The sequence below is a fragment of the Arabidopsis lyrata genome (genome assembly GCF_000004255.2).
Source record: "Arabidopsis lyrata subsp. lyrata unplaced genomic scaffold ARALYscaffold_2, whole genome shotgun sequence".
NCBI classification, from domain to species: domain Eukaryota; kingdom Viridiplantae; phylum Streptophyta; class Magnoliopsida; order Brassicales; family Brassicaceae; genus Arabidopsis; species Arabidopsis lyrata.
In genome coordinates, this window is record NW_003302554.1 from 171089 (window position 1) to 193054 (window position 21966).

Below are 21966 nucleotides of genomic sequence, written 5' to 3' on the forward strand. Positions count from 1 at the left end.
CAACTCTGTTTCATTGCAAAAGATCCTCAACGAAAGCATATCAAATCAGTCAATTTGACACGAATGATGACAACAAAGAAAACAATTGTTTCTTCTTCAAAATAAATTGATAACAGATTTGGACAAGTGTTTGTTCAACACCTTTATGTAAATGATCAAAACCATAAACATATACAAGTAAGAGACCATTGAAGCTAGCATTAGAATGATTCTCATGCATGCTTTAACATTTTGTTTAAGATCCTAGAGCCTAGTTTCAAATCATTTTCAATTTGCCACATTAAGAAATAATCAAACCTGTCGCATACATATAACAGAACAAACAAGACAACGTATATTTGACACACCTCTATTTGCTTGTGTAAACTATATTCATGTTCTTAATTAACAAAACAAACGGGACAACGAATCAATCCATTCTCATTACACTTGACACACCTCTCCCACCTTTCACCTTTAGCCGCCCCAACCGCAGCCACCTTACAGCTTCCGCCGCATTCAAAACAAGGCAACCACCTCGCTCCTCCGCACCCTTCACACGTGAGCCTCCCTTCCTCCCCTACTCTCTCCACACGTGCCCACCTCAACACCCTCCCTAACTTCCCGTGCTCATTCATCGCTGTCACTTCCGCCGCTCCTCCCAAATACCTCCCTTTCACAAACACTCTCGGCGGCGCCACCGATGCTTCGTCTTGGAGGAGCTCCTTAAGCTCGCTCAAGACTCCGGCGTCTAAAGACACGTCCCTCTCGTCCACCACCACTCCTTGCTGCTCCATGATGGCCCTCACACGCATGCAATCCTCGTACGTGCGACGCACTCCTTGCAATGACGTCGTGTAGACAACCAAACCTTCCCCTCCTCGCGGAGGACACTTCTCCGGGAACTCCCTAAGTGGGTCCCAGTTCATCACCGGTTTCTTGTTCCCTTCTTTCTCCCTCCGTTCTCTGTCTCTCTTGACGAATATGTTCTCCTTCACTGACCGAGGCCCTGAGTAGGACGACTGAGTGGACTCCGTCCGATCATCTGACTCGGGTCTTAGCTCGGACATCGACTCGGTTCTCTTAAGCTTAACCACCGTCGTCGGGATTTGCGCGGCGATTTGTCTTTTGGCCCTGGTTTCAAGCTCGTCCAGTGTGTGGAACGATGCGCTCTTCCGCGGAAGCCGTCGTGGAGGAGTTGCCGGAGGTTTAACGGAGACAACTTCCGGCGGTTTATCGGCGGCAGGTTTAAGTTTAGTTTCTAGAGATTTGCTGACTTCATCCCATGTTTTTGGAGCGTCATCATCATCATCATCATCATCATCCTCCTCGAGAGTGTCGAAGACGGTGGAGCGTGGCGGTTTCTCATCATCTTCATGTTCAAATTTTAGCCATGGCTCTTGGATGGCGTTGACATCAAACACGGCGAAACTTGACGGCGGTGGTTTGTAAACATCGGCGACGACGTTAGCTTTCACTTGCTTGGACGATGTACACCCCATTTTAATTCTTCAAATTTTGTTCAGTTTTCTTTGTAGTATGTGGTTTTTGTGTTTATTATATGAAGAAAGCAAGAAAATGAAGGGTAGCATTTTGTGTGGTCTTAGACCGGTCTCTTATCTAAATATTTTTTGCATCAATTTGTATTCTTCCTATAATGCTTAGTATACAATTGTGGATTTATTCGAGTCCATGAATAATTGTGAAACGATTATAATGAGAATTAGAGTGACGACCACCACAAAGTGTACTTGTGGCTTCAGTGTAAGCTACGTGGTGTGTACATCAGATTCTTGACAATCAATCTTCTAATTGTCTCTCCTATCTATATGCAAATGTCAAAATCTCTACCCAAAGAAAGATATGCAAAATGTCATTTTCATTTGAAGGGTTGCTACAAATGTAATGCATTTTCATAACAAAAAACCTATAACATTGGAAAAACAAGTTTCATTTTGATACACTTTTGAGTCTTTTGAATATCAATTTTAACAAAAAACAAAGAAATGTTTTGCAAATTAAATGCATAATAATGAATCAGACAATCATCAATTTTTAAGTAACAAAACATATAGAAGCCCAATAATAAGCTGTTGATGGATCATCATGTTACAGAGTTTGATACACTTTTGACTTTGAGCACTCTATCAATGGCTAAAACACTAATTTCAACTAATGACACTTTACCTAAGCAGCTGATGACTCTGCTTCTTCCACCTTCTTCTTCTTCTTTGTTTTCTTCTTCGTCGTCGTCTTCGTTGTTTTCTCGGTTCCTCCTCCATCGACATCGTCTACGATCTGAGTGTGAAGCTTCCCCATCTCAGTCTCGATTGTCATTATCGCCTTTTCAATGAAAGTATCGACGGCTTCTCTGATGATTAGATTGTACGGATCTCGCGAAAGATCGAGATCCAACTCAGCGGAAGCTTCTTCTCGGGCCTTAATCTCTGTAATCTCAAGTAAGCTCGAACGTTTCAGGATCTTCTTCACTGTTTCCTTGATCTTCTTCTTTAGATCATTATCGATCACCACTTCTCTCGCTTCTTCTTCCTCCATTGATTTTGATGATGGAGACGGCTAAAGATCGACCAAGCATAAAAAAAACACTTGAGGGTTTCAAAGAGAAAATTCAAAAACCTTGTCTTAATGGGCCGAAAAATGGGCCAAAATTTTGTTAAAAGCCTAAAAAAGTATTAATAGACTACAAAAGCCGTTAGAGGAGCAGAGATGGAATCAAAATGTGTACTAGTACTAGACATTTTGGTTTTGTAGGAGCGGCTTTGGGAAGGACGACACGAAACAGGAGGTTGTACGACTAGGAGTTGAGCTATCACTCTCTGTAGCTAAATCCATCTTCTTGCTCTGTGACGATATTCCTACTATGTTTTGTTCTGCTTTAAGTTAAGCAAATATACTATACGTCCCTAAGATCCTGTGTCAGAAAGGCTGCTTCGTGTTATTCATTATATCTACTTCAAAGACATCAAACCAACGAACGGAGTGTATCAAGATGATGGCAATCCGTCCAATGGGGATTGATCAGGACCACTTGGGAGGATTTTACTGACGGGATCATAATTTTGCATCGCTTTGTTTTGGTTCTCAGAAGAAATGATAGCTCTCATTTTGATGATCGACTATTATCGTTGGCTATTGCAAAGTACAAGCAAGTGCTGATGAAGCTAGAGGATAAATTGAGGTCTGCAGAGGATGTTTCAGCCGCTAATGGTTTTGCAAGGGAAACTAACATTTCTGACCTGTGGAAGTCACTCTTTGATGAAGAAGCTGGCGAAGCAACACATAAAGTGATAAAGGATAGGATTCTTAGCGAACTGTTTCAGCCTATTTTGGGTGAATCATGGCATAGCGAGATACAGACAATACCTGTATACTCTCCTTATATTGTTTCAGAATTTTTCTTTAACTCACTCAGGTTACATATATAATAAAGTAAGTCTTCATGTTTGACATTTCTTTGTTGTTTTGGCAGGTCTAATTTTGCAACGCAGGAGATGAGAGAGGAGATTGTGCGACTAGGAGTTGAGCTCTCGCTATTTGTTGCTGAATCGATGTTCTTGCTGTGTGATAACATTCGTAGTATGTTACATTTCTCCTTGATGTTATGGAGAGATGTAAAAAGGGACCTGAAACCTTGAAGTCCGGTGATGGAAAGGCTGCTTCGTGTTATTCATTATGTCTACTCAGAAAACATCAAACTGAAGAATGGAGTATATCATACTGGTGGCAAATTGGGCAAGTGGGAATTGATCAGGACCACTTGGAAGGATTTTGATGAAGGAATCAGAGATCTACACGACATTTATTTGACTATCGAAGTAAAAGGATATTGAAGAAGGTGGAGGAAAAGTTGAGGTGTGCCAAGGATGTTTCAAAGGCGAATGGGTTTGCGAGAGAAGTGATGGAGTCTAACATTTTGGCCTTGTGGAAGTCTCTCTTTAACAGAGAAACCAAGGAAGCATGGTATCGGGAAATGATAAGGGATGAGATTCTTTCTGACCTGTTTCAGCCTCTTTTGAAACAAGAAGATGAAACAAAACATTAGACGACTTACTAGTTTCTTCTTGCTTTTATCTATCTATTAGAAATTATTTCACCAGAAAGTTTTTTGAACTACCATTTTTCTCTGGCCATCCACCAAACTAGTCTTCTTCTGCAAATTTTACCGTGTAAAAATGAGATTCTTTCAATGAGATTCTTCTTCTTGACTGAGATTTTCTCTAGTGAGTTTAGAAAAACTTGAGATACTCAAAGAATTGTGTTTTTGCTGTAATCTATTGGTATCATGAGTTAACTTCCAGTCAAACCACAAGATCAAGTAGCTGTCATCCAGTCAAATCCTCAGAATCACGCTTTCACTATTCTTCTTCCTCTTCAGAATCACGCTTTCACTATTCTTCTTCCTCTTCAGAATCACGCTGTCCCAAACTTTCAAGCAACTAAAACACATGAACTTCTAATTAGTTCTGAAAATACAAAAAGAAAAGTTATCCAACGAGTCTACTTACCCTTTTAGTAGGTGTAGGGCGTCGTTCAGATCGACGTAGAGGCTCCTCATTGAGCTGCTGCTGTGACTTTTCTCCACCGCGCTTCTGCTGTGCCTTTGCTCCACCGCGCTTCTTCTGTGCCTTTGCTCCACCTCGCTTCTGGTTCTTTTGCAACTCTTCAGAAGTTTTCACAGTTGTGAAATATCCCCAAGGGTTTTGCTTAAGATAGTTATCGTCCAAAGGTAGTTTTGAAAAACCTAGGTGATCTTCAAGGTCGTTTTCTTCTTCAGGTATTCCATCAAAAAAGTCACCAATCTGTTGTTGCTCGTTGTTATCAAAGTCTAGCTGGTCACCAATCTGTTGTTGCTCGTTGTTATCAAAGTCTAGCTGGTCACCAATCTGTTGTTGCTCGTTGTTATCAAAGTCTAGCTGGTCACCAATCTGTTCTTGCTCGTTGTTATCAAAGTCTTGAGGCTCTTCAACATGCTCATTATCTTCAGTTTCGTCATGAGTTTGTGGCAGAGTTAGTCCTTCTTGGGCTTCCTTTTCATCGATAATATCCTAAAGAAGAATGGAACCCTTTAGCATAATCAACCTCAAGCTCAAAATCCTCAAATTCTTCAAAGTGAATCGATACCTTGAGGCGAGACAAGACTTCTCTACAGGTACTGTAATTCTTGCTGGAACACGCATCTTTGAACCTCTCCAAGTGCAGTGAAACTTCAGATGGCATAAACCAAACAAATGAGACATGAAAACATACAAATTCCAAAGAATTCAGTTGATTGCAAAGCAAAAACTATATGTAGTAAAGAAGACAAAACCTCCTTACTTGCAATAGTTAACTCCTGCGCCTCAACTTTTTGTTTGTATATTCTCCAACAATACAATGGATTTGGTCAGAAGAACCTCATCAAGACGTTACCCCAAATCAAAAAAATCTCCTCGCAGATCAAACCTATCCCAATAGTAGAAAGAAAGTAAAATTCACAACAGTGAGCAGAAAGTTTCGCACTTGAATCATGAAAAAAACAACACACCTTGAGAAAGACGATCGTAAAAATCACGAATTTATGCTTCCTTCATTTCTCTTCACCAGCGACCGTACGCTTGTTAATTTTCTCTAAAGAGAAAGAAGGAAATCAGTAACAAAAATTGCGACAAAAGAACCCTAAAACTCGAAGAAATCGAACATAGAACATGAAATTTCGTCCACTAAACACAGTCGCAAAGTGAAATGGAGTCAATTTAGGGTTAGAGATACCTAAATCGGTGAAGATAGTGTCGTAGTTCTTCCTCAAAACCAGCGACGTACGATTGTTTTCTCTAAAGTGAAAGAAGGAAATCAGTAACAGTAATTGCGACAAAAGAACCCTAAAACTCGAAGAAATCGAACCTCTCACAGATTCCAACATCTGAGAATCGAACATCGAACATGAAATTTCGTCCACTAAACACAGTCGCAAAGTGAAATGGAGTCAATTTAGGGTTAGAGATACCTGAATCGGTGAAAATAGTGTCGTAATTCTTCCTCAAAACCGAAGCATGCTTAAAGTTTCTCTCTTCACCAGCGATTCTGTTCTCTAGACTGCTCCCGAACTGATACTTGACGGTGAAGAAAGAGACAGAGAGGGTTTGGGGGGGAAGAATGATATAACAAACTTGGACGAATTCTCCAATTTGCCCTCAGTCTCTCTGCGAGCGTATCAAACAAATTTGGGCGAATTCTCCGATTTGCCCTCAACAAAAAGTAACAAATTGTTTTGACCAATTTACCCCCCAGTTCTTTCAAGGGTCGTCGAACCGGAACCTCAGTGCCCGCGCAGTAGGAAACAATGGCGGTATTTAGACCGGACATGTCTCGAGCGGCTTGGTCTTACCCAGAAATACGAAGAGGTAAAATTTTCTTCTGTCTGTTCTTCTAATTGCACTGTTGATTTCGAAACATAAATCTTCCCTCTAGAAATTGAATGTTTACCACATTTCAGAACAAAAGCCCTAAACCGTTTCTCTTGGGGAAAAAGCTAGATGCAGTGACATTATTATGTTCCTTAATCAAAGTTTATTTGCAGACGGCAGACCACAAGTGTAGACAAAACTTTCACAAGAGACCAAGATTCTCTCTAAATCTTCAACAAAAAGTCGATGACTTGCTTGGCAACAAAGTGGAATCGCAACTGCGAGAATTCAGCTAGAGGTATCCGACAAGTTCAGAAGATTTGGATATTTTGCATCTCCTCCTCTGTCCTTGCACCTGGCATTATTAACCAGAAACCCTTGTGAGTGGCTAGTGAATCTGATAAGCTCTCATCCTTAGCCATGAGTTGGTGGCTTGATCTATATGATATCACTCTTCTCTTGTTTACTTGAACAATAACCAGAGCTATCTTTGCAAAAAACTTAATTTACTAAACCAACCAAGTTGACTCATCAACAAATAAAAGCATAAGCTTCACTTGTTGGTATCAATCAATACAGTTTGGAGCAGCCAAATTAGGAATTCAAATGTCACAGACCTCTTATCCCCTACTAGCAGTTTGTTAATGTGGTACTGCCTCCATACATAGAGGGAGAAACAGGTCCCAAAAAATCTCATGCTTCATCACTTCCTTAGCTTCTTTGTCAAAGAGAGACTTCCACAAGTCCCCAATGTCAGTCTCCATAGCTTCTCTCGCAAACCCTTTCGCCTCTGAAACAGCCTTGGCACATCTCAACTTGTCATCTACCTTCCTCAGTGCTTCTTCAATTCTAGACGTGAACTCTCTGCCATCAAAACAGGTTCCTTCTCCTCTGAGAATCAAAACAAGGCGATCCAGATCTCTGATTCCAGCATCAAAATTCTCCCAAGTGGTCCTGATCAATTCCCACTGGACCGATTTGCCATCATTCTGATACACTCCTCCATGCTTGGGTTTGATATCTTTTGAGTAGACATAATGAATAGCAAGAAGCAGCCTTTCCACCACGGGACTATCAGGAATCAACACGTCTCCTTTTGCATCTCTCCATAACTTCAAGCAGAACCGCAACATGCTACGAATGTCATCACTCAGCAAATACATCGATTCAGCCACATATAGGGAGAGCTCAACTCCAAGTCGCACAACCTCCTCTTTCAGCTCCTGCTTTGCAAAATCAAACCTGCAAAACAAAATGTCAATACGAAGAAGAAGATTGAGCAAACTCTCAAAAGTAATAATATTACTGACCCTAAAATGTAAGGAGAATGTGGAGACAGTGCCAGCATCTCTCTATGGATTGGTTTGCAAAAAAGAGGCGTAAACAGGTCGGTTAAAATCCTAGTCCTGATCACTTGGGGTGCCGCTTCGCCAGCTTCTTCATCGAAGAGAGACTTCCACAGGTCAAAAATGTTAGACTCAATGGTCTCCCTCACAAACCCATTAGCCTCAGAAACATCCTTTGTGGAACTCAATTTAACCTCTAGATTCTTGAGGACTTGCTTGTATTTTGCAAAAGCCGAGGATAGTACTCGATCATCAAAAGAGCAATCTTTTCTACTGAGAACCAAAACAAGGCGATGCAAAACGATGATTCCGTCAACAAAAAGCTCCCAAGTAGTCCGGATCAATCCCCATTGGACCGAGTTGCCATCATCATGATACACTAGGTTCTTGGGTTTGATATATGTGGAGTAGACATAATGCATAACAAGAAGCAGCCTTTGTAAGACGTGATCCTGGTCAGGCATAACACATTTCCATAACGTAGCGCAGAACCATAACATAGTACGGATGTCATCACAGAGCAAGAACATGGATTCAGAGACATACACAGAGAGCTCAACTCCAAGTCGTATAACATCCTGTTTCATGTCCTCCTTCCCAGAGCCGCTCCTACAAAAAAATATTGTGAAACCTGAGGAAGCAAACTCTCTAAAGACTAATAAGCAAGTAACAAGACGACTAACCCTGTACCATATGGAAAATATCTCAACACCGCCGGTGGCACTGGAACGTTAAGACGGAGAACACCGGAGGTCCCTTCTGATTTCATCCCCCTTTGAAAATTTATCAAAACAACAATTCAGAATTCATACGAATCGATATATTCACATGAAAATTCGTGGAAAAACAAACTCACCTCCGAATCCTTTCGATTTCTTTTGCTTTTTCCGTTCCGTTCCGGCAGAAGTAAAAATAGGGCATAATAATAATAATAAGAAGTAAGCGGGCTCTTTATATTTATTGACTTTCTAGTCGGCCATATAAAAATGTTGGGCTTTTTCTTGTTTGTTTTGCTTCTGCCAAGTCAGTTCAGATATTTAGGTCTGAGGATGTATTACGGCCCATTAGGCTTTTGTTATCTTTTTTTTTGTCGTCTAGATTTATTATTAATTACAAATTATGAGAACTGTTACATAGACGATTCTCCAACTGACAATTTCTGCCGACTCTTAGTAGATCCACGACAGATTACACTTCCTTCTTCATGATCTTGATGAATACCTTCAATGATCCACGACCTGGCGACACTTCCTTCCCTGCGTAGAATCCTGGCGCACGGCTATAATTGTACATCGCTGGAGATCTCCTGCACACTTGCCTCCATTAATCTGCAAATTTGATAATAAATCGCAATATCTAGGACTCGAACCCCAGACCTCTTAGTGTAGAAGCATTAATCAACCCTTGGTCAACCAATGGGCCAAGGGGATTTCCACAGGCTTTTGTTATCTTATTATATAATTTTTTTTATTGACTATTTCTTTATATCTGGTTCAGTCAATCCATGCTTTTTGTTCTCTATATTTTGATTAAAATCATATGTACAACCAATTATAATAATATAATATATTCTTCTTTATATCAATGATGGTAATCATATATATAATTAGAGAGTCTTCTCTCATCTAAAGTGTCCACATCAGCAAACCATTTTTTATATATATTAAATTAATTTGTAAGAAAAAATATTTTTTAATTTTATTAATTAATATAAAAGCAAACAATCAAATTTGTTTGGGATAATAGTTACTTATTTTGCTTTACACTTCTTTGAGACTATAAAGAAAACTTAGATCACTATATATAAGAAAATTATGGAACCTCTCTTTCCCTTGGGAGCGATGTGGGTTTTTACAATCGGTGCTCAATTTTTAATTGACATCGATTTTTATTGATTTAAATTTTGTATCATTTTCTAAATGATGGAAATTCATATATTTGTATTAATATTGTAAAAGAGATGCAAATAGATCTAGATTTGTATCAATTTTAGTAAAATGATGCAAGACAAATCAATAATGGCATTGATTATTGCAACTGATATGAAATATAATTTTTGTTGATGCAAATTAATTGACGCTATTGACTTTTTTTCTGGTAGTAATTCTACAAAAGTTTTCATTCAAGTTTTCATTATATTTATTTAATAATTCATATTTTTGTTGATGTCTCAGTTTATAAAATTTCCTCGGGAATGCAGTGAGATATTTTATCTCTTCTCCCTTTGTATATCTAAGTCCTTGAAACAAAAACAGAAAAGTAATGTTACAAAAATTTTATCAAAGAAAAAACAAAATAATGATAGTAGATGAAAGTAACATGATTACAAAAAAAATGGTGTAAACTGAAGTTTAATTTAATGTAAAGTAAAGAAACAAAAGGACTACTCAAGACTGCACTACCAGCTTCTGAAGATGTTCAAAGAAGACTTGAAGGCTAACGTCGTCTGTGAATATCACATCTGACCCTGTCGACATTTCGTTTGCATTGTTGTACGTCGCTGATGGATTCAGCTTTGCCAATAAAAACCTTGCCTGCATTTTCCCATTCGAATCCAATGAGATGCACAAACAAAACTGAAGCTGACAATTACATGATAACAAATTGATAAGATGAATGACCTGCGAGCCGTGCTGATCACAGACAACTAATCTTGGGACAGGGAAACGCTCACGGACTAGCATCTGGGAATCCTCTTGAGGAGCTTGCAATAACTCAGCAAAAGCCTATCACAAGAATAGTTATAGTCAATGGAAGATTAAATATACATAATCATTCAACAACAACGAGATGGTTCCGCATCATGAAAAAGCTATTAGAAACAGCTAGTATACATAATATTTAAGCAATATTTTCATCATTTGTAATCAGTGTTCAAAAAAGCGCTAGGCGCTAAGCGGGCGGCGACCCTCCGCCTAGCGCCTAGAACGCCTAATCGGGGCCTAGGCGATTTTTAGGCGGTTTAGGCGGAATTTCAATAAAATACTATTATATATATATAACATAACATAATAAAATAATCTGAATAAAATACTATTATATATATATATATATATATAATTATATATATAACATAACATAATAAAATAATCTGAATATATAACATAACATAATAAAATAATCTGAATAGGCGGTTTAGGCGGAATTTCAATAAAATACTATTATATTGATGTACCGCATGTAATCTTTCTTTTGCAATAAGATTCTTGATATGTTGTTGTTGTGGTGTCAATATTGGACCTTTAGGAGTTTCAGGACTGATGCCTGAAGTAAATCTATCCATCGGACCAAGCATGCGAGCACTTTTGTTTGCTCCCATTCCTTCTACTTCAATTACTTCTTCATCCTCCTCTCGTTTTCCATCAACATTTACCATCTTTCGAGTTTCCAAATCTGCCATCCGAACTCTTTTCTTCTTGTTTTGTGCTTCTAGAATTGCTAACTTGCACTTTTCTTGGTCTTCTTTCTTAGAGTTTGGACAAGCTGCAACATTTCCTTGTATTCTAGCAACATGTTGCTTTAGTCTATATATTCCTCCTGAAAACTCCTTTCCACATAATTTGCATTTCATTTTGTCCAAATTGTTGGGATTTATCAACATGCCAAATTCCCAACCAACATCATTTGATTTTCTCTGCAAATTTGTAGTCTCTGGAACTGATGTAGAATCTGTTGCCGATGACGAAGCCATAACCTATAGACTTGAAAGAAAAGAAACCAGTCAACATAAAAAAGACGACCACAAGTTTGATAACTAATTAATTAATAAAGAACTTGATTACTAGCACTAAAGCTAAGACTCACGAAGATTTGCACACAAAAAAAAAAGCTAAGAGTCACGAAGAAGCATGTTCACATCATATTCCACAAGCAAATTAGAATTTGACAATTCCACATAACTAGAATCATTTTGTAAATTGATCGCGATTCGTAGAACATATTATATTACTTTGTAACAAAGGACCAATCACAGTAGAATTGTTATTATAAATTCTATTGAAAAACAAGATAACTTCATGAACAAACAACGAGCAAAAAATCATTATTTAAGTGAATAAAGATACAAAAACTGTTGAGAAGAAATCACCAATTATTTGGACTTTTAGAGCACAGAGTATTGTTTCCGTCAGAGAAATAGAAACAGCGATTGAGAAGCAACCAGAATCGCTCTACGAGAAGGTCATAATTCAAAAGCAAAGAAGATGAATACGACTTGTCGATGTCTACAATGTTTTGGGAGGCGTTCTTTTTTCCTTTTAGGTTAATGAAAAGTCGAAAACCGACACAGTTTGAAGAATTAGATTAAAATCCTAAAAGCAACGTCGTTTAGAGAAGTTATTTTTAAAAAAAAAAATTAGAAATTTAGGCGGACAAAACCGACTAATCCCGCCTAACCGCCGCCAAACTCGCCTAACCAAACCGTCCGCCTATTAGAGCCGATTACAATGAAATCGGGACGGACAAGCACTGCCTAGCGCCTAGGCGGCCGCCTAGGGCGATTTCTTGAACACTGTTTGTAATACGTATCAGTAGGATACATGAGTACATACTATACAATTTTTTTTATATATTTAATTAGAAATTAAAAAATAAGTAGAATTTACATGTTCTGTATTTAGTGCACATGTTTCAAAATACATTGTCTCATAAATTGGTTTTTTATTTTCTATCCACATATTTCGCCTAATATTTTTTTCAGGATATCCATACTAACTAAAAACAAATCAATCCATGTTTTTTTAGTATAAAGCATTATTTTTTCTTTAAGAACGCTTATGCAATTTCACGATTGTTATTATTCATATTTACCAATTCATTCACCCATTTATCCTTAACAGTTAGCATATCAAGCTGTTGGACTATTTTAGGTGCGTTTTTTGTGAACATTCTTTCTACAAACACCAAATTGCTTTTGAAAAGTCTAAATCTTGATGATCAAATTCATGATCTTCAATACTCTTTCCACTAGTCGCTTGGCTCTGCAGGTAAAAAAAACCTCCAATGCTTGACGATTACTAACATGCAAGTTAAGTAGAGGCGTCGATGATATGGTGTGAAAAGCTAGATCTCCTCGGTAGACGTGCCAAGGCGAAATTAGGGCGATCTGCATCTCACGATCTCCACCGGAGATCGGCCTCTCGCCGGTCGCCGAGAACATCTCCTTTCTCCCTCCTCCTTCAATTCTGTCTTATGAAGATCCTTGGCTCTGTGGTGGAAGTGCCGCCAGATCCTCCCGATTTGTCACCGCTGGATTCCCTAGCGCCCTCCTCAATGGCCGCCGTCGTTGCTGATTCTTCAGTGGCCGCCGTCGTTGCTGTTTCTTCAGTGGCGTCGCTCCCAGACTCGTCACAGCAAGCAGAGACTTCTACCGCAGCGCCCACTCTCGCAGAGCGGTTCAAGTCTTCTCTTCGAAATCTCCGCAAGATATCCTCTCCGGTGTTGGTTGAGGATGGTACTCCGGTCGTCCAAGCTCCTGAATCTGTGCTTTTGAAAACGGCAGTTCAGTGGAAAGGACACATCGTGGCGCAATTCCACGGCCTCATTCCTCATCCGAAGAAGATTTTTACAGATCTGAATCCGGTTTGGGGAAAGTTTGGTAATATAGTCATTCGTAATGTCTCTGATACTTCCTGTCTCATATTAATACCGTGTTCTTCAACTCGTGAATGGGTCCTGCAAGTGGGTTACTGGCAAGCTGGTAATTGCGCATTTTCTGTTTTTCCTTGGTCGGTAAATGCTTCCCTTGGAATGCAGGAACTCGAAAGTGCGCCTACTTGGGCCGTTCTTCACAATATTCCTCCTCAGATGTACTCGCTAGACGGCATCAGCGTTATTGCAAGTGCGATTGGTGAACCCTTGCATACTGAGAAGTCTAAGTTGGATCCATTTAATCTTGGTAATACCAAGGTGAAAGTTGAAATTTCTCTAGAGAAGTCCCCACCAACTACCATCATAGTTAGGGATTCTTTGTCCAACTCAGTGAGAGTTAATGTCTCCTACCCTAGATTGCCACCAAAGTGTTGTAATTGTGGTAGATTTGGTCATCTCCTCAATAGGTGTCCAAAACCCCAAATGAAGAAGAAGTTTAGGGCTGATGAATTCACTCCAACTGGTACTGCTGTTGCAGCAACGAATATCTCTCTAGGTAATGGCTCAAAAGAGAAACAAGTGTGGAAGGTTGTTAACTCAAATCAGACTGCTAAGATTGCTGAAGGGGCTGAAGGTTTTTCTGAAGCTCAGAAAAGGACTAGAATTAGAGCAGCCACTAGAAAGAGATCAAAGGAGAGAAGCAGAAGTTCTCCTCCTAAGGAAGAAACAGTTAGTCATAAGAGAGATATGACAATGTCTCTGCAGACTCAGGATAAGGTCAGGGAATGGATTAAGGAGAGAGATGCAAAAAAACACATTGGTAAGGAAAAAGTTGAAAAAAATCTCAGTGTTCAAAATTCTGAGACTGTTGAGATATCTGAGATTCCTTGGACAGTTGTGGGTCCAAAATCTAAAGGAAAGGAGAAGAAGACTCAACTCACTGGGTTGAGGAAACAGATTCCAGGTGTTATGAGTGTGAAAAAGTTGGCTAAATTGGAATCAAAGGTTTTGTTCAGTAATAAAAGGAGAGGAGAATCTTCCCAGTCAAAGCTGGTTGGCCCCGATAAATACAGGATCTCCTCGGTTCCGTCTTCTACTCAGCCTAATCGAGGTAAGTCCTCGGTTAGTGCAACTTGAAAGAGCTTTGCTCTACCTTCACTTTTGGGTTAATTATGTCGAAGGTCTTTTGTTGGAATATCAGAGGGTTAAATAGTTTATCTCGTCAGAGTTTTGTTAGAGGCTGGATTATGAAGAATAAACCTTTACTGGGTGGTATTCTAGAGACGCATATATCAGAGGAGAATTCAGTCCAACTTTTGCATAGTTCCTTTCCGGGTTGGAGAGGGGAAATGAACTATGATTTTGCTGAGAATGGAAGGATCTGGGTGGTTTGGGATCCTTCTATCTCTGTGGTTTGCCTATATAAGTCAGCTCAGATTATATTATGTGGCGTGTATATACCTACTACCAAGGAGAATTTTTCTGTTGCTTTTGTCTACGGTTACAACACCATCATTCAGAGAAGATTGCTATGGGAGGATATCTCTAGAATTGTTCAAAACTCTCCAGCTAATTCAAGACCGTTAATGCTGCTTGGAGACTTTAATCAAATACTATCAGCTTCTGAACACTACTCACTTATCACTCACCCTCTTCCTATTGTTGGAATTTCTGAGTTTCAAGATTGTTTAGCCGATAATGAGCTGTCAGACATGCCTTGCAGGGGTACTTTTTTCACCTGGTTTAATGGAAGAGAAGAAGATCCAATTTTACGCAAACTTGACAGGGCCTTGATTAATGAGCATTGGAGAGATGCTTTCCCTGAAGCTGTGGCAGTTTTTGATCCACCTGGAGATTCTGACCACTCTCCCTGCCTAGTCTCTACTGCCTCTGTCCTTGCTAAGAGTAACAAGTCTTTTAAGTACTTCTCTTTTTTCTCAACTCACCCACGTTTTTTGGAAGTAATCACTGATGCTTGGAATAAAGAGGTTGCAGTTGGGTCCAGGATGTTTACTATTACTCAAAGGATGCGGAACGTAAAAATTGCGTGCAAAGTGTTGAATAGAGAAGGATTCAGTAATATTCAACAGAGAACAAAAGAGGCCTTGGTTGACCTGGAGTCTATTCAATCCGCCCTCCTAACTGCTCCTACTCAAACGTTATTTAGACAAGAGTTTGTTGCGAGAAAGAAATGGAATTTTTTTTCCCAGGCGCAGCAAAGCTTCTATCGTCAAAAGTCGAGGATCAGATGGATGAAAGATGGAGATGCAAATACTACTTTCTTTTACAAGTCTGTTATTGCTCATCAAGGAAGAAATTGCATCAAGTACCTTAGAGGGGATAATGATGAAAGGATAGAGAATATTGATCAGATCAAATCAACGCTAGTTTCTTATTATCAGAATCTCTTGGGGACAGAAAACACTGACATAAGCCCCATGCCAGTGGAAGAAATCAAAGATTTGGTTGCTTTTAGGTGCTTACCTGACTTGGCAGCTCAATTATTACAAGTACCTTCGGCGGCTGAAATTAGAAGAACGATTATCTCAATGCCTAAGAATAAGGCACCTGGTCCTGATGGATTTCCAGTGGAGTTTATGTGGGAAGCTTGGGATGTTGTAGGGCAAGATACTGTTGAAGCAATTCAGGATTTCTTCTCTACAGGGCACCTTCCAAGAGGTTTCAATGCTACTGCAATCACTTTGATCCCCAAAATTACTGGTGCTGACCATCCTACTAAATTCCGACCAATCTCATGTTGTACAACAGTTTACAAGGTCATTGCAAGGCTCCTCAAACAGAAGCTTAAGCTCTTCATTTCTGATGCAGTTCAGGCCAACCAGGTTGGTTTTGTTCAAGGTAGGCAGCTTTGTGAAAATGTGCTGCTTGCATCAGAATTGGTTACTGATTTCCACATCCCTGCTACCACCACTAGAGGCTGTCTTCAGGTTGACTTAGCTAAGGCTTATGATAATCTGAATTGGGATTTCTTGTTGAATGTGTTGAATGCTATAGAGCTGCCTCATCAGTTTATTGGTTGGATTAAGGAGTGCTTCACTACTCCTTCCTTTAGCATTGCTTTCAATGGAGAATTAATTGGTTTTTTCCAAGGAAAGAAAGGACTTAGGCAAGGTGATCCAATCTCTTCTCTTTTATTTGTTCTTGCTTTGGATGTGCTCTCAAAGAAACTTGATAAAGGAGTGATTACTCAGAGGTTTGGTCTGCATCCCCATTGTATTGCTCCTATGATCACTCATTTAAGCTTTGCGGATGATATACTTATTTTCTTTGATGGTGGTGAGGATTCCCTAAACGGTATTCTAAGTATTCTTGACGATTTCAGAATAGCCTCTGGGCTTGGTATTAACCTGAATAAGACTTCATTGTTTCTGGATGGAGGAGATATTCAAGGCGTCCAGTTACTTGCTTCAAGAATGGGTATAAGTCATGGTGCGTTACCTGTTAGGTACTTGGGAGTGCCGCTTACCTCTTGTAAAATGAAGAGACAGGACTACCAGCCACTTCTGGACAGAATTCATGGCAGATTCAATGGCTGGACTGTAAAGCATTTGTCTTTTGCTGGGAGACTCCAGCTTATACAGTCCGTAATTTACTCTACTATAACGTTTTGGGCATCCATTTTTATTCTCCCTAACCAATGCCTAGATGAGATTGAGAGGATGTGTAGTGCTTTCTTATGGAAAGGTGCTCCTAACTCGGCTAGAGGTGCAAAAGTCAGCTGGGACTCCGTTTGTACTCCAAAACAGTGTGGTGGTTTAGGTCTCAAGAGATTATCCCTATGGAATCAAGTCTTGGGTTTAAAGCTTATTTGGATGATCTTTGCGGCTGGAGGTTCTTTATGGGTCTCATGGGTCAGAAGAAACTTGATTGGTAATAGATGCTTCTGGGATTTGGAAAACATTACCTCAGGAAGTTGGATATGGAGGAGTTTATGCAAATTGAGAATCATTGCCAGACCCTTCATCATTTGTGAGATTGGTTCAGGTGTTACTTGCAGTTTTTGGAGTGACAATTGGACTGGTTTGGGCCCTCTATTGGATATTACAGGTGATTTGGGTCCTAGACTGTCAGGACTTCCAAGATCAGCTACAGTTGCTGATGCTTTGAGAGAAGGTAATTGGTGGCTGTCCTCCTCTCGAAGTAGAAATAATACTATTCGACTCCTCAAAGACTGCCTTCCTTCTGCATCTATCGTCAATATGCAGGATGAGGCTGAGGACGATGTTTACCTTTGGAAGATTGGAGATGGTTCTACTTCAAATATGTTTTCGACTGCTAAGACCTGGGACTTTCTCCATCCTCCTGGACCTACCGTCGATTGGTCAGACTCGGTTTGGTTTAAGGGAAGAATCCCAAAACACTCCTTTATTGCTTGGCTCAATTCTCGTCACAGACTTCACACTAGAGACAGATTAATTAGGTGGGGATTGGCAATTCCATCTATTTGTCTTCTTTGCAGTTCCGGGGATGAAACTAGACAACACTTGTTTTTTGACTGCTCTTATGCTGCTGAGGTTTGGCACTATTTCTCTGATAAAGCCCATGTTTCTCCTCCGACATTGTTTGAAGATGGAGTTAGATGGCTCAAGAATCCTTGCCGCGACAAGAACACGGCTTGGATTCTAAGACTCGCTTATCAAGCCTCGATGTACTACATTTGGAAAGAAAGAAACTCAAGACTTCATTCCTCCTCCTCCAAGCCGTCCTCTGCGTTAATCTTAGAAATCAAGAGCATTCTACGATGTCATCTTGATCCCTTATCTAGAGCTCAGAAGATTGTTCTTCCTGAGCCTTCTTTTTTGGTCACTTGGTTTGGTGTTTTCCAGTAGATTAATTGATGTAATCTCTGTTTGTACTGTAGGTCGTCTCTCTTTTGGAGGATCACTGTGTAATTCCCTCTTTTATTTAATGAAAAGGTATGAGTTAAAAAAAAAAAAAAAAAAAAAAAAAAAAAAAAAAAAAAAAAAAAAAAGTTAAGTAGAGGCATGAAGCTTTTACTATTTCAGTTATGCAGCGTATAGTGAAATTTTGCTCAACTGCCATCTTCAAAAAATAAATTGAGTTAAAAGAAGTCTTTGTGAATTATTATTCAGAATATGTATATGTAAACCAAACAGACTGTATAGAATCGAACGGTCATGTCAATCACATCACCTCCCTCGTCAAAAATTTCCAAGGCATCTCTCAAATTGATAAACACATTTCTCGCTGGTGAAAGAAATAACACTAACGCTTGACATGATTTTACAATATACTCCTGAAACACACATCAAATTACTGAATACATGTGAAGAATCTGAAATATATACATGTGAAACATAATCTTTCCACTCATCTATGACAATAATTCTTCGCAGCTAATCATATCTTACAATATATCTATTTGAGTAGGTCTGGGCATTCGGATTTCAAATCGGATTCGGATCGGATATATTCGGATTCGGATAATTCGGGAATGAGAGTTTATAATCCGTTCGGATTTTATGATTTTTCGGTTCGGTTTCGGTTCGGATATATTCGGATTCGGATAATTTGGGTAGGAGAATTTATTATCCGTTCGGATTTTATGAGTCATCGGTTCGCTTTCGGTTCGGATAGGTGTCGGATTCGGATCGGTTTTTGGGAAAAAAAAACTTAAAAATAGTTCAATGTTAATAAAAATTGGTTTAATCTTACTAAAATTTTGTTAAATTTTGCAAAAATATGTATAATTTTAACAAATATAACTAAAATTTTTCCGAAATCTAGGATATTTAGGATATTTTTGTTATTTGCTATAAAATTACAACTAAATATAACTAATATTTTTGGATATATAATTTTTATTTCCGATTTTTGGATATCCTTTCGGTTTTCGGTTCGGATCGGGTTCGGTTCGGGTAATTCGGATAGGAGAATTCATTATCCGTTCGGATTTTGTGACTATTCGGTTCGGATTCGGTTCCGGATTTTTCGGATCGGTTTCGGATCGGTTTTCGGATTTCGGATTTTATGCCCAGGCCTATCTTTGAGCATGTGATATTGAAGGATCAAAAAGCTTTTCATAATTCTGGGATTCAGTAATGTCATCATGAAGAACTTTGTATTCACTAATGTTCAATATTTCACAGAGTTTTAGGTACACATAACCCAACTTGTAACTGCACAAGATTTGATATATAAAACCGAACAACATTATTTTGATAAGAGGAGTCTCCACAATAGAAGAAACGGAAGGTTTTTTGCCCTAGAGATGAATATAGATAAGACTAAGAGTATAAAGAAGTTCTTAAAAATTGATAATATTTAGAAAATAAGTGAAACCAAACATACTGTAAGAATAGAGCAGTCATGCCAATCACATGATCCTCCCTCTCCTCACTAATTCTCAAGGCATTTCTCAAAATGAAATACTCATCTCTAGGTGGAGAAAACAAAAAAATAAGCAAGGTCAGTCAGAGCAAACCAATTGAGTAAGACCAGATGCATCATAATCAAGCTGAAGCACTTAGTAGAAAACACAAGCGAAAACTGTAAACTAAATGCATTATTTATTTATTGACAATAGTGAACATATAAATTCATATACAAGAAGGCATATATATCTATTGTCATAGCGTTTGTGATTAAGTCCGCTATTGTCATAGCGTTTTTACGTTATCCAGAGGTTTTGAGGATTGGCCTCTATTTGGATTTGCTCGTGGCAAATAGGATGGGACTCCAACTCCTAGGAGTTATGAAAATCACGCAAATTTCTGAATTTGGTTTTTCGGAATCGGTATTTTTTTCTCGTTTCCGCTTTGGGCTTACGTTTTCCTCCGTTATTGTTTTGTTATTGTTTGTTATTCTGTAGATTTTGGTTTTCTCCTATACTTGTATTTTTGTAATTTCTGTCAAAACTTCGAAAATGGTATAAATTATTCACATTGATACCAAAATATATATATATATATATATATATATATATATATATATATAACCAGAAACAGAGATATCAATCGACTCAGTTTTTGATTTTTCTCTGCTGACGTGGCAGGCGAAAACAGAGGCGACCTAGGGTTTTTGCTTTCTTCGCACGAATGGAGCCGCCGCCGGCTTCTCCGGCCGGATCAACGGACGCTCGGATATTGGAAAATAGTCTGAGTTCCCCTTTAGTGAATGGTACAAGTCAGAAGGAGTTGAATGAGGAGAAACAAGGGTCAGAGTCTAAGGTAACAGAGAGTTCAGTTGCAGTTGCAGTCTCAAAGGAGATCAGTTCTGAAACATCGGCAGGATCAAGTCAGAATCCTGGAGTCTCCAGGCCACCAGTTAAGAAATCCTATGCACAGGCTGCTCAGAAACATGTTTTTTCCAAGCAAAAGTTCGTAGTATCTGAGGTTGATGGTAAAGAGAAAGTTGTGGTTCCAAGGGAGGTTTTTGCAGGGGCAAAGCCTCTATGGGAAGATTTCCTGATAGGTAAATTCCTTAACACAAAGGCGCCACATGTGGGCAAGATACACATGATAGTGAATAAGATCTGGAGGTTGGGTGATAAATCATCGTTGATTGATGTTTTTGAAGTCGATGACACAACAGTCAAGTTTCGCATTCGAAATGAAGCTATGAGGCGTAGAGTTTTAAATAGAGGGATGTGGAACATCATGGATATTCCTATGGTCATTTCTAAATGGACTCCGTATGCAGAGGAAGTACAACCTACCATGAAATCGATTCCCTTGTGGATTACGTTAACAAATGTTCCGTTAACTATGTTCACAGATAAGGGTCTTGAATTCTTGGCAAGTGCTGTGGGAAGACCTATACGGTTGCATCCTAAAACAGAAGCTTGTGTGAGTTTTGAGGAAGCTCAGATTCTGGTAGAAGCGGATTTGACCAAGGATCTGCCAAAAGAGTATGACTTAACAGGGGAAGAAGAAGGAGAGCTAGACGCAGTGGTTCAGTATGCATACCCATGGCTGCCACCGAGATGTAGCTGTTGTAAGAAATGGGGACACCTTCTAAACACATGTCTTTCGGTTGAAAAAAAGGTAGCGCAGGAGAGCTCAGTTCAGACTTCCCCCGTGGTTGAAGCAGAGCAACCTCAACAATTTTCTGTCCAAGAAGCGGATAACAATAGAACAGCAGACCTAGAGGTAGAGAAGAGTCTAACTGCAGTCTTAATAGGCAATGATGCAACAGAGAAGGCATCAAATGTTGAAGAGGAATTAACCCAAGGCTGGATCACCCCATCAAGACGTGGACACAGCCCAAATAAAAAAGCAGACAAACTTAAATATGGTGAAGTCTCTCTTCTTTCAAATGCGTACTCTGCTCTTAGTGGAGAAGACGAGTTGGAAGGAGGAAGCATTTCGTTAAAAGATGATGAGAACGCGGGGCTGCAGGAGCCAGCAACAACGGAGACGCTGCAAACGGTTTCTCATGGTCCAAGAGCAGTAAAGGCTCGCAAACCTGAGGTGCCATTGCGCCAATCCCTTCCAAGAGAATTAAAAACAGCCCATAAAACCATCTCCATTTCTTCTTCTCAAACCACTAGGGACTCCTCTAGAGATCAGAGTAAGAAGAATCCCCCCAAAAAACATTAATGTCGGGTTTCTTTTGGAATGTGCGCGGTTTAAATAAATTAGAAAAGCATTCCGTAATAAAGAAGT

The 21966-nt window shown here is 39.3% G+C and overlaps 5 protein-coding genes across 7 annotated transcripts; all 5 read right to left on the reverse strand.

Moving 5' to 3' along the window:
- Nucleotides 1–251: 251 nt before the first annotated feature.
- LOC9322406 (uncharacterized protein At5g39865) lies at nucleotides 252–1645 on the reverse strand. The gene has a single exon (XM_002887835.2). It carries the CDS (start codon nucleotides 1479–1481, stop codon nucleotides 381–383), a length of 1101 nt encoding a protein of 366 aa, XP_002887881.1. The 5' UTR covers nucleotides 1482–1645; the 3' UTR covers nucleotides 252–380.
- A 369-nt stretch (nucleotides 1646–2014) lies between these two features.
- LOC9323945 (mediator-associated protein 3) lies at nucleotides 2015–2581 on the reverse strand. Its single transcript, XM_021034319.1, has one exon. It carries the CDS (start codon nucleotides 2533–2535, stop codon nucleotides 2167–2169), a length of 369 nt encoding a protein of 122 aa, XP_020889978.1. The 5' UTR covers nucleotides 2536–2581; the 3' UTR covers nucleotides 2015–2166.
- Nucleotides 2582–4172: 1591 nt separating this feature from the next.
- Nucleotides 4173–6342, reverse strand: LOC9322407 (uncharacterized protein PF11_0207). Its single transcript, XM_002887837.2, has 4 exons — nucleotides 6261–6342; nucleotides 5122–5204; nucleotides 4506–5045; nucleotides 4173–4436 (listed from the first exon to the last, which is right to left on the reverse strand). Exons 1-4 carry the CDS (start codon nucleotides 6340–6342, stop codon nucleotides 4389–4391), a joined length of 753 nt encoding a protein of 250 aa, XP_002887883.2. The 3' UTR covers nucleotides 4173–4388.
- Nucleotides 6343–6490: 148 nt separating this feature from the next.
- On the reverse strand, nucleotides 6491–8650 carry LOC9323947. The gene is made up of 4 exons (XM_002887838.2): nucleotides 8586–8650; nucleotides 8413–8502; nucleotides 7694–8338; nucleotides 6491–7625 (listed from the first exon to the last, which is right to left on the reverse strand). The coding sequence occupies exons 1-4, from the start codon at nucleotides 8648–8650 to the stop codon at nucleotides 7025–7027; spliced, it is 1401 nt and encodes a 466-aa protein (XP_002887884.2). The 3' UTR covers nucleotides 6491–7024.
- Nucleotides 8651–9903: 1253 nt separating this feature from the next.
- Nucleotides 9904–12007, reverse strand: LOC9323948. Of its 3 annotated transcripts, none has more exons than XR_002334126.1 (4): nucleotides 11817–12007; nucleotides 10970–11423; nucleotides 10351–10455; nucleotides 9904–10263 (listed from the first exon to the last, which is right to left on the reverse strand). XR_002334126.1 is itself a non-coding variant. In XM_021035722.1 (4 exons), the coding sequence occupies exons 2-4, from the start codon at nucleotides 11418–11420 to the stop codon at nucleotides 10117–10119; spliced, it is 768 nt and encodes a 255-aa protein (XP_020891381.1). In that variant the 5' UTR covers nucleotides 11421–11423; nucleotides 11817–12007; the 3' UTR covers nucleotides 9904–10116. The 3 variants fall into 3 exon arrangements, 2 of the variants coding, with proteins under 2 accessions (XP_020891381.1, XP_002887885.2); XM_021035722.1 differs by having other exon boundaries at nucleotides 10905–11423; XM_002887839.2 differs by having other exon boundaries at nucleotides 10905–11430.
- Nucleotides 12008–21966: the final 9959 nt, after the last annotated feature.